The sequence below is a fragment of the Phodopus roborovskii genome, unplaced genomic scaffold (genome assembly GCF_943737965.1).
Source record: "Phodopus roborovskii unplaced genomic scaffold, PHOROB, whole genome shotgun sequence".
NCBI lineage: Eukaryota > Metazoa > Chordata > Mammalia > Rodentia > Cricetidae > Phodopus > Phodopus roborovskii.
Window position 1 is genome coordinate 254,866 of NW_026125778.1, and position 12,521 is coordinate 267,386.

Here is a 12,521-nt window from a genome sequence, read left to right on the forward strand (position 1 = left end):
TTTCACAAAACATCTTTAGATGAAGCACTACAGGCAATCAGTGGTTGCTGAGAGAGGGAGAATCAGTTTTCTCCAGGGGTTAGGAATATTCTGATAGGTTATCCTGTCCCAAATGGTCAGTCCTAAACATAAGTACATATGAGTAACACTAAATAGACTCAGCAAATGATAATGATGTGTATAAAATTATAGATGAAGAGGTGAGGGACTTGAGAGGGAGTAGGAGGGATATAGGAGGAGTTGGAAGGGTATAGAGAAGGATAAAACTGATGGAAATACAATCAACACTCATGTAGAAAATTCTCATAATACTAAATTTTAAAAGGTTTTGTAAGGAGTATGGTTTTTCCGCCCGCCATTGGTCTTGCCCCGCTGCCGCGCCAGCCCCAATTAACACACAGAGACTCTGCATTTGATATAATTTTGTTGGCCCTTTACTAGTTTCTTATCAGCTAGCTCTGTCTTAAGTATTAACCCATTTCTATGTATTTTCACGTGGTCTTACGTGGTCTTCTTACCGGGGAGTGGGGCCAGCGTCTCGTCTCTCCAGTCTCTCCATCTTGACCCCTCCTTACTACTTCCTCTTTCCTCCTTGTCTCCTAGTCCCTCCTATCTTCCTTTCCTATTGGCCAACAGTGCTTTATTCATTAACCAGTATGAGAAACATATATACATAATGGCATCTCCCATCAAGGTTTTCCTAACATATGTTAATTATATATAATAATGGGTTTCATTATAACATTTTCATACATGTGCATGATATATGTCCGATGTGGTCAGCTGTCTCATGCTGTCATCACCATGTCCTCCTGTAAAAATTGGTCATATCTCCTTTTAAACCGTGAACTAAAATAAACCCTTTCTAAACTGCTTTTGTCAGATATTTCCTCACAGCAATGAAAATACTAACTGGTCTACATCATTCTTCCAGGGATAAATAGGGGACCCAGTCTATGAGGGAAGTGAAAGTAAGAGCCCTGAACAGACGAACTACACTCTTCTCAGCTGAGATATTCAGATACTGAGCAACTACTAGGGTGCTGGCATGCTGGGTGTGGTCTCAGAAGATGGATCTAGAAGATAGGGAGAGGATGAAGGCACCTTAAGAAACTGAGAATAAGATGTGGAAGGGGCAACATCTTCTTGAGGGCCCTAGAGAAGGAGTAGCTCATTGCCCTGCCCAAGGGGAACTCCCTCAAGGAGCCGAGAGGCATCATAGCTCTGTGGAAGGGGCATTCCCTACTTCTACTGGGGAGTAAGCAGCTTGCCTTGGCTTTATGGGTACAAGGGAGTTGTTTTGACAAGAGGACTTAGGAGGAAGAACTGAGCAGGAGCCAGATTGTTCTGGGTTGGGGGTGAAAGGAAAAGGCAGGTGGATAGTGAAGATCAGAGAAGCAAAGCAGCCAAGCCAGCAGATCTTACCTCTACCTAGCTGAAGTGGCAATCCTGTCTCCATCTCCATGAATCCTGAGAGGCAAAAGGCACTGAATTCCTGTCTCCTCCTTATATTCCTTTTTCTATCCAACCATATGCTCCTGTCACCACCTCCCTAGTTCTGGGATTAAAGGCATGTGATCCCAAGTGCTGAGATCACCTTTGTATGAGCTGTTTCTCTTAGGACTGGATCAATTTCATGTAGTCAGTGTGGTCTTGAACTAACAGAGATCTGTCTACCTCTCAATCCTGAGTCCTGGGATTAAAGGTGTGTGCCACAACCTCCTATCTCTATGGCTGCTGGGATTAAAGGTGTGTACTACCATTGCCTAGCTTCTATAGCTAACTAGTATGGCTGCTTTGCTATTTTCATGTTCAGTGGCTTTAATAAATCATAAACAATATATTACCAAAATGTTTTTAATAGATCTGGGTTTGGGACCCTGGGGTGAAGTTCCTCCTCCAGAGGAAGTGAGGCAGATCTCAGTCATGCCTTTCCATTAGTGGCCGGGACCCAGAGGGGAGGCAATGTTGACCTTTCCTTGTACTGTTGCCGTACTCTTCTGATTTCATGCTTCCAAATGAACAGAGTTAGGTGTGGTGCAAGCTACATTAAATCGGGGAAAGGACTTTAGACTTTGGACACACTGCAAGTGTGCACAGCTGCTTGGACATACTACTGTGGTCTTACATCTGTCTATAAAGTGTGGGTCTACTTCTTGAACAGTGGGACCAGGGATGTCTCCATCTTAGGGTCGGCCCCTACCAAACATCTATGTAAAGGAGCCCTCTCTGGAAGAAGAACTGGATCTGACCCTCTGTGATTTGTTGTCTGCAGTATCTTCCTACTTTCTGGGGACACCTCATCTCTAGTGGATGAAGCAGGAACTCATTTCTGTATGGAGCCAAACTTAGCCCATATTGTAGGGCTACAGCAGGATGACCAGGGAAAGTAAGTATATGTTCCCACAAAGTAAAACCATGGTAGTTAGGAGCCCCTGGATCTCAGAGAGAATTTCTCCACTCTTGCCCCCAGTCTGGAATTCCCAAAGTGCCTGCAAGCCTGTTTCTGCCTCTGTAAGATGAAGGGCTGGGGTCATTAGGGCTTCTGGGCCCTAATGAGAAAACATTCCATAGCACATGCTGAGAAATTTGTCACACCCACATGTGTGCATGTGCACAGGCTCTCTCTCTCTCTCTCTCTCTCTCTCTCTCTCTCTCTCTCTCTCAAACACACACTCGAACTCACACACACACTCTGCTGCAGCATTTTGGTGATGCATAGGATAAAAACAACAGCTTCTGAGGGTACCAAAGTCCTACCTGACTTGGATTTGTGGGGACTAGAGGTTCCCTGAAGAAAATAAGAACACAGAGACACTTTTCTCCTGGCTGTTTATTACAGAACAATGGGAGAAAAACCAAAACAACAACAACAACAATAACAACAACAACAAAAAAAACTGCACTGGCCCAAAATAGATGCCAGATTTCAAATGTAGAATCAAAATACAAGGTGGCAATTAAAATGTGATTACACAAAATCTGGACACTGAGAAAAGTTTACGGGACAGTGGCTGTGGATTTTCTCTAATAGACGCTTAAATATACATGACGAGAACTGCAAAGAGAAACTATTAAAGACAAACCCCAAATCAACTATTAATGTTTACAGACTTTCCCCCCAAACCCCAGAGATTTACATCAAAATGAGTGTCAAATGGTTTAAAGCAGACTTTAAAGCATCACACTGTGATGGTGCACCAAAGCTGTCTGAAGCTGGGGCTTTCTCTGCATCTGCAGGTCACCATAGGTGACAGAGGGAAGGGAAGGCTCACACAGTGCTCAGCTCAAAGGCTATCTCTGCACCTCTCCTAACCAAACCAAAGGGATGCTCTTGGCCTTCTATGAGTGTCTCTGTGGGACACGTAATCATACCATGACTTTTGCTGTAAATGCTCATTAGGAAAGAATTAGCTGAGATTTAAAGGCTTGTGAGAAATAGAGTCACACAGGGGAGTACAGTTTGTAATGGAGTGGAAATTAATGACCAAGTGGCTTTCTATTTGGCATTTGTCAGTTTGCACAACACCCCTTGGTCACATCCACATCTCTCGTGGCATGACAACCTCAGTGACTCAGCCACCTGGTTTAACAAGGTATCACTGGAGCGAACAACACAGTCTGCATATTTGGAACAATGTATAACAAACACAACTCTATTGAAACCAAAGCTGCCACTTTATTTACAAAGCCACAAAACCAAGTATAAATACTTCTGTCATTTATGATTAGGAAAACCATTTACAAAATTTTCAAATATATACAAGTAGCTTGAAAAATCACCAGCTTTTTATTCATCAGGTAGATAGAGGGATGGGCAGGGATGACAGGATTCAGATTGTAACTAGGAGCCTAGTGTGGGTGTCTGGGGCCAGTTTCAAGTTGGCTGCAGATTCAGGCCACTCTTTTGAGTGAGAACATGGGTCTTTCTGGAGCACCCTGCTTTGCTTTATAGCTCCTCAGCACCCTGGGTGACTTGGTCAGCATTCTGGGCTGTAGCATTTTGGGTAGCAGCATGCTGTTCCAAAATGTCATCTATCAGCCTCAAGTTGCACACCCAGTCTTCATCTGGGGCCACATTGGAGCCTTCCAAAAGCTCTTCCATGAAATCCACCTCACTGCCTGCAGATGATGGTGAAATCAGACCATCTGTTGGGGACTGGGCCTGAGGCAAGACATTGTCCTGTGGCTCAGGGAGTGTGCCAGTTCTGATCAATGTACCTGGGGACTGGCTAGTGGCAACAATAGCAGCTGCATACCTTGGTGGCTCCAGTCCCTGAATAGGACTCATGGGAGAGCAGCTGGCCATGCTCTGCTGGAGGGACTTGATGCTTACTACAGGCACTGGCCCCTGTGCTGGGCTCTGCACAAGGCTCTGATTACCCAATAAGCTGAATCTGGGGCTGGCCAGAGAAGCTCGCACCTTCCGGCCAGGCATGGCTCCTAGGGCCATGTGATTGGCTTGAGCCACAGCCTGCTGACATGGAAATGCTAGGACTGTTGGGGGTATACTTATGGGTGCCTTGGAAAAGATGATGGAGTTGCTATGAAACTGCTGCAGCATGCTATCTACTTGGCTCAGGGGTGATGATCCCTTTGAAACTGGAATGGCTACAGCCGCAGCTGCCACTTTCCAGACTGCATTACTGAACACTGGAGACTTGATTGGCACACGGGGGAGGCTGAGCTGATGGGGGATCAAGGGATGACTGCCCAGGGGGTTGAAACAGAGCTTGGGCAGGGGCACTTCTGGGGGCATGGCCCTGGCTTTGGGACAGACAGAGCCAAGGCTATTCAGGGGATCCTGACCCAAGCCTGAGGAGATGGAAAATGGGAGGCGGGTGTTGACTTGCTGCTTCTTCAGACTTGATGAGAAAATACCCACGTGATTTGTGGGTGCTAATATTCTTGGGATCAGATTGTTCTGAAGGAGCTCAGTTTTGGGTGGCATCATATGCTGGTTGGGTGAGGGTCTTGCCTTGGTCTGGCTACCCTTGGAGATGACTTTTTCTTGTACTGCTGCATAGAAAGAGGCATAGGGATTAGTTCCAAAGGTGTCCTGAATTTGGGCTGTGGTCACTGGGCATGAGCTACAGGCACAATGTAGTCTTCAACCTCACCCGTGGCTGTCTTTCTCCCAGTCCCTCCCGAGCCCCATCATTCCTTTGCCAGCCGCCTGGAATTAAGGTCTCCTAAGAATTCCCCATGCTAACAGCAGTCACTATAGCAGTGGCCCTCAACCTTCCTAATACTGGGGACCCTTTAGTATAGTTCCTTCTGTATGGTGACTCCCAACCACAAAATTATTTCATTGCTACTTCCTAACTGTCATTTGCTACTATTGTGAATTATAATGTAAATATCTGATGTGCAGGATATCTGATATGCTACCCTTGTGAAAGGGGCGTTTGACCCACGAAGGGGCTCATGACACACAGATTGAGAACCATTGCTGTACAAAGAGCAGATAATGCTGGACTTCAAATGTCAACTGATTTCTTTGCCTCTTGATGTATATTGGAGGCTCTATGAAAGCAGGGACTGGGATTACATGTACTCTAATATTCTGGCACTATCCATCCCTCAACAGATGGTTCCTATTTTGAAGGAAGGGAGAGGTGGGGGAGGGCCTGAGAAAGAAAGAACAGCCACTTAGATAACAGAATGCATGACTTGTCTTAGTTTCTCTACTTGATAAATGTAACACACAGGGGTGAGGGATACTCTGTTCCTTCCAAAGTCTCATAGCCTAAGCAGCCTCAGTACCCAGACCAGAGGCTCACGTGTATATGATCTGAACTGCAGTGGAGGCTTTTTCTAAAGACTGGAAACTCAGAAGCCTCATGTCCTGGAATGCTCATGGCAGAGACATAGGAGCAGATGAAAGGTGAGACCCTCAGTGCTTTCGGTTGGGGATGAGTTTCTTTTCATTATCAGACATGCCACTGTGACCCATATTTACTGGGACTTCTGGTAGAGTGGGAACTAAGGTAAGTGGTGGTGCTGGACTTTGCTGTGGGTCAAGTAGGGAGCAGTCCTGGCCTGGGTGATCTTCCAATAGCTTATGCTTGACACTATGAGTAGATTTTCTCCCTTTCTTGTAACCATGCCTACGATCTTTCTGTAGAACGAAGCAAGTATTTCACCTCTGTTATGATCCGACCTCCTAAAGCTAGTCCCCTGAGTCCTATTTTTGCTGACTCCAGTCTGGCCAGGAGGACACAGCCCTGGGTGCTACCAGGTCAAAGGGAGCATGGTGTGTTGCATAAGAATTGAGAAACACGGATGTTTAGGTAACATGGGCCTGAAATAAAGATGTAGGCTACCTGTGTGAGGACCAGCCAGCAAGTGCTAAGCACTGCTTATTCAGGACCTGTGAATTACATAACATGGCACTAGCTTGGAGAGTTGTTTAACTCAGGTTGCCTTGGTGCATCTGTAAGCTCCATGAAGTTGAAGCTGGTTTTTGCTGACCACTGCTAATACATATTGATGAGACTGATACCCATTATATAGGATAGTAATCCTTAGTTATCTGCGGAGGATATGGCAACACCCACACACACATACAACCACTATATAAGGAAGAGTATCTCCAACTCCTTTTTCATTCCCCATACCTTCTAGATTAAGGGACTGAAACCCATCAGAAATAAATTGGAACATGTGTGTTAAAGGGGGGCAAGGCAGGGCCCCAAGCGACCTGTTTCTCATTGAAAGTGGGGTAATATTGATGTACTTTTGTAAGTGCAACACACTGGGAGGATGAAGCACATGGACATCTGGAGTATAAGAGTAGCTTGGGCTCTAGAGTGAGATCCTATCTTCAGATCACAATGAACAACAACAGAATAGGGGATTTAATGGATCTGACTTTTTAATCACCCTCTTCAATTACAGTGATACTGGAACCATTATGGTCAGGCTTTCTATTGGGATGGGTAGTGCTCTCAGAGGCAGGTGAACTGCTCTCAGTGTTAGATTCCTACCCTGGGCACTAAGGATGTGACTTTCAGACTTCTTCCTGTCCCTCTAACAGCACATGCAAAACCTGTAGGGTCATAAATGAACTGGCCCTCCACCTCACTGGCTCCTTTAGGAACACTTATCTTTTCTGCTTACCTTGAAATTGAGTCATCTGCTGGGCGATATACGAATTCCGCTGCTTAGGGGTCATTGCCATAGGACCTGATCTCTGCTTCCCTTGCTAAACAGAAGATGGAAATGTCATATTAGATTACAGATACTAAGAAATATCAGCCTTGGATTGCTGTGTGGGGACCTAGGACTTGGCTGTGGTGCAGCAAAAGCATGAGTGGACACTTCAACACACACTCGCATGCATGTCCCACCCTCCTGAACAAGATCACACAAGTAGACATAAAAGAGTCTGCATCTGGGTTAAGGAAACCAACTGTAACAGCATAGGATAGAGCAGGAGAGACAGAGCTCAATAGCAAAAGCACACAGAGAAAGAGTTAGGCATTTTGGATGTTTGTCTGCTCAGGATGGGTCAGCAGTGAGATATGGTTGCCAAAAGAGCAAATGTAACATCAGGCTGCATTATTGAAAGCAGAGTATGTAGAAGGAGGGAGGTGACAGTCTTATAGTACTCTGACTTGGCCAAACCAGACCCACAGTACTAACAGGGTATCTGGGCATGTCACTCTGGGAGCTTGAGCTAAAGGAGCTATATCCTGAAGATGGCAAACAATGGGGGCTAGGGATAAATACTTTGAATTATCCAGTCAAGGGATGGATGGTGAGCTGGGGCTGCTAGGGCTAGAACAGAGCATCTCTAGGCTATTTGTTGGTGACTGTCCCGCTTCTGTAAAACTGTCATGGAGTAAGTACTGAAGCTTGATCCAGGTGGTCCTGAATGGTCACGTGGTCTAATGGACACACCATTCCACACTCAGAGCAGCCAGATACTCACTGGCCACTTCCCTTCTCCCTGACTTGATGTAGTATGGAGAGTGGGAGGGAATTCCTGTCTTCATCTCCAAGTGAGCTGGGTGTTCAAGGGGAGCAGCCCTACTTCAGGGCCACAAGCCCTGTTCGGAATCAGCTCATGGCACCGAGGGCAAAATGACAAGCAGGCTACCAGTGAAGCCTGAAGGCCGGGCATGGTGATGGATGACAGCCTTGAGCCCCTCACGTTGGCGGGGGCTGGCAGTGACTGGAATGAAGGTGTGACTTGGCACACGTCAGACCTCACCTTCTCTTACCACCTGCCGCCACTTCCACCTTTCTGCCCTTCCCAAACAGTCTGTGCCAGTGTGCCAACCATCCAAGGTGGCCGCCCGGAAGCACACACGCTTGGGTCACTTGCTGGCCTTGTGACCCCCGATGCCAGAAGATCGGATCCTAGGATATGCGACGCCTGGGTAGGGCCAGTTTCTCCAGCAAAGTGCTCTCAGGAGCCCTTCTCTGCACTGAGCAGGGCTGGCGTGTGGCCGTGGGTGGGGACAGAAGGCCTATGCTTGGGAGGGTGCCCGGCTCACAAGCCTGGCAGCAGCTCTTGGCCTCAGTTCCTGCCAAGGCACGGAGGACAAACCCATGGCACCTGGACGACCACAGCATAAGCCACTTCCCCAAATTGGGCTTTGCTTTTCTGCCCTGACCTTAGGCTGCTTCCTGTGGAGCTCTTGCCTTCTCCCGCACTGGGGCTATCTGGATGTACTAGGTGGAGGGAGACTCCTCTGCTGCCCAAGAGAGCTGCCCTCTTCCTACTAAATCACTGGATCTGGAGGGCGTCGGGGTGGGGTGGTTCTGTCTCACTGTCCTAAACACTTCACACCCACTGTTTCCTGTCATCAGGCCATAATCCAAAGGCAGTCTGGGGGCCAAATGACCAGCCCAGGCCACTTCATTTCAGTCTGTCTGAAGATTCTCGGTGTGGGTGACCATTTTTAAAGATGGCTCTTTCACTTCTGTTTTTCCTCCTAAGGACACCGAGAAAGCTCTAAAGTCTCCATATTACTGATGTGACATGTGAGGCTCAATAAGGATTAAATTGCTGTGCAAGTGCAATGCCTCATAACGGTGGGCCCAGTACTGCATTCACTTCAGCCTGTGTGGCCAAGATGTCCAAGCTCACCTGCATTCTACCCCGAAATGTCTGCCTCATTTGATTCAAGTATCACAGTTGTCTTGGGGTAAGGGCAGGGGACAGCTGGAGACTAAGAGTGTGACGCAACAGAAATCAAGGTAGGACAGAGAAGTGCGAAGGGACAGAGGACCGATAGGCAGAGTGTGTACAGGGGCATGGCAAACAGAAAGAAAGGCATTAGTCAAAGGGTGGCATCCTAGACCACCTAACCTACCAGATAAAATAGACCACTGGATACCTGGGCTAGGTTCACAAGGATAAATATGGTTCTGGGAAGATTTTCTTCAGGGAAGCACACATCACAGAGTGCCCAAAGTGGCTGTGTGTGTGTGTGGGGGGGGAGGATCTGACCAGGATCTAACAGCTTTGGGCTTGTCTGGATGCTGACAGCCAGCTTCATAGGACCCCCCCCCCCAAGTCTCAATGTCCTCCATGGGCTGGCTTTTTGCCCTGGAGCCCATTGCTCCCACCAGGGTCCTGCTGTCCCTGGCAAAGGCAGCCAGGCATTCTCTCCAGGCCTCCAGAGGAGGCTGCTTCCTTTGTTTGGCAGACGAGGCTCCTATCCTTTGTTCTGAGTCAATGTGCTCCAAAGATAAGCCCCAAGAAAACAGTTGTTGCCTTTTGACACTGACAATTAGAACCATAGGAAAATGGAGAAAACAGGAAATGACAAATGGTTTTAGTGACCAGGAGGAAATGGTGGCTGAGAATTGCTGCTTGGTGACAGTCCACTCTTGGATTCCCTCTTGTGAAGGATAGCCCAGGTCTGGTGGCTTTTTCTCAGCACAGATGGAGGGGTCATTAAATGTCAAGTTTCCAGAGCTGCAATCTTCATACAAATCTCGTTGTATGGGACACTGGTAGGCAGGCCTTGTGGAGCCTAAGACTCTTTCTCTCCCGATGGCCAAGCTAGGAAGCCTGAGGTTGGGGCCAGCAGAGTCTCAATAGCGGAAGCCTTACTTCTTCCTCTGTCTCACCCTCTCCCAGCCCCACTTAGCCATATTCACCAACACGTCCCGCCTTTCTGGAAGCTTCATGCTGGTACCCAAGAAGCCAGTAAGGGCCACTTGTCTCTGGGGGCTTTTGGGACACTAGTGCCTTGACTTATGTGCCAAGCAGGAAAGAGGCAAAAGGCGTGGGCTGCCTAACCCTGCCTCTGCCTATCAGCAGCACACATCTCATCATAGGCCATGCCAGAAGCGAGCTGCACTACATCAGCTCTAGCCAGCATTTTAATGTCTCCTGTAGCCCCCCGTGCCACAGCCTTGGTCCTCTCTCTCATTCCTGAAGAGGAAAAATTAGGTGTTAACCAGATCAACAGTTACACAAAGGGACTCTCCAACTTGAATAGGTAGGGCCAAGGAAGCCAGCAGAAACTGGACATACCCTTTTTGGGCATGATTTGAACAGACATTACCTACCCTGTGATTCTCTACCCTGTAGGAAAACAGAGTATTGAAGGAGGGACGAAGAGGAGGATAGGAAGGGAAAAAGAGTTGAGAAAGAGGAGGAGGGAAGATAGGGCGCAGGAAGAGAGGGATAAAGGTAGTGGGAGGAAGGGAAAAGAGAATGTAATGAATGGGAGGAGGAAAGGGAGATAAGGGAGAGGGATAGAAGATGGGGCAAATAGATGAGTGAAAAGGAGAAGGAAGGAGAAACGGAATGGAAAGGGAAAAAGAGAGAAGAAGGGCTCATGCTTTTCCTACAAGGCACCTCCAACATGCTCCTGCAGCAGGTATTGCCTTTTGAGAGTCTCCATGGAAGCCAGCCCGCGTGGCTACAGAAGGCATTCAGCTATTCATCCCAAAGGTTAATGAGCGCTGGCATGGCTTATTACACTACTACGTTCTTTTGTAGACTTGGGAAGTCAGACTTGAAAGTCAGTCTCGCATGCTTATGACTCTGAGTTCCTCCAATCCTATCTGCCTGAAGACTATGTGGGAAGATGACGCTTGCAGGGTAACTCAGCCAGTCCCTTTAGCAGTCAGCTGACAAATGTTTACAGCTGCTATGCTCAGGGCCATGCTGCTTCCATCCTGAGAGCATTGCTGAATGGCTCTACCCTTGTGGAGCTTATACTAGACAGGGATATTGGGAAGACACAAGTCAATCACTGGAGGTAGTTTGTCCTCTAAAGGAATGTTGGTAAGGTGAAGGGGCACCCAGTGGTCAGGCATGAGCAGAGTCCTCAGGTCATTCTATCACCAGATGTGCCATACCATTTCTTTATTATGCAAGGCCCAGGGTGGTAATTGGCTGCTGAGTTCATTCCCTGTCACTTGGCATAAATGACTACATACTTCACTCACAGTACTAGAGCTACCCTTAGAGTGTTCTGAAGCCTTCACTGGGGGCTTCACAAAAATGTCACCAAAAGGGAATGACATAACTTTGTGAAGGTCATTTGTACCTTAGGGCTCTCTTTGCCCTTGACCAAGGTCTGTATAGGTACCCTCCCCCAACCTGGTCCTGGTGGCTTCAGGGCTGGATGATCCATCCCAGCAGTGTTTGTTTTAAATGCTGCGCATGATCCTCAGGAAGGGAGCCTTGTGTTTCTTCTGTCCCTGCAATACCTGATTCACTCTACCCCACTGGCTGCAGAGATCAGGGACTGAGAAGGAATGCAGACACGTCACTGCACTGCACTGTGCATTCATTCACTCCACCATGAAAGGCACTGGTCTTGGCACAGAATTAGTAATGTTCGGAATAGGAACCCTTCAGTCAAGCTGGCAGCGATCTTCTCATATGGCTTCTGTGGCCAAGAAAGAGCTGGGCAGGGCCAGGTGAAAACATGCCATTCAAAGTGGACAGAGTCTCCTGAGGTTTTGCTAATTAAGTTTCTTTGGAAGCTTTGGCTTGGACAAGGTTCTTCTGCTTTCAGCTGAAGCAGGGGAGGGGCAGCTAAGCAGTGCTGTGAATCTGAGGGAGAGAAATCAATAGCTCTTGACTGGAAAGCACGGCTTGTTCTTCCAGGCCAGGGCACGCAGGATAAAGAGAACAAAGCTGTGTGTACTAAAGCAGAATTTCCATTAAAGGCCAGAATCTCAGGAGGCCTTTCAGCTCGATGACCATCTTCTGCAGGTTTCTGTACAGATAGGGCAGACATCCGGTGGGCATTGATATTTCAGGCCTCAGAACAATAATTCTTTGGTTCAAATGAAATCTTCTGCCAAGGCTGGTATCCATCACCTTGCTCTCACGACCACTAATGGGACTCTGAAGCATGCAGTTATTCCTTCCAGACTCAAGAATTGAGAGAGAGGCTGAGCTAAATTCATAGATAACTTTGGTAGGCTTGCCATAAAACACTGAAACATGTCCCCCTAGACTGCCTGTCCTTTAGGAGGGTGATCCAGCTGCCCACTTCTAGAGCAGGAGTCCTGAGTGAGGCCAAAGAATAGTATGG

At 47.5% G+C, this 12,521-nt stretch overlaps 1 protein-coding gene across 5 annotated transcripts in view; it reads right to left on the reverse strand.

Annotated features, from left to right (window-relative positions):
- Positions 1–2,815: 2,815 nt before the first annotated feature.
- Mamld1 (mastermind like domain containing 1) overlaps positions 2,816–12,521 on the reverse strand; it is a 133,813-nt gene continuing 124,107 nt past the window's right edge. For 4 of the 5 annotated variants that reach the window (XM_051178631.1, XM_051178628.1, XM_051178629.1 and 1 more), the window contains 2 exons: positions 7,123–7,207; positions 2,816–5,019 (listed from right to left, as the gene is read on the reverse strand). In XM_051178631.1, coding sequence (XP_051034588.1) covers positions 3,950–5,019; positions 7,123–7,207 — 1,155 coding nt within the window. In that variant the 3' untranslated portion in view covers positions 2,816–3,949. The remainder of the gene's footprint in view (positions 5,020–7,122; positions 7,208–12,521) is intronic. The other variant, XM_051178632.1, reaches the window with a different exon arrangement.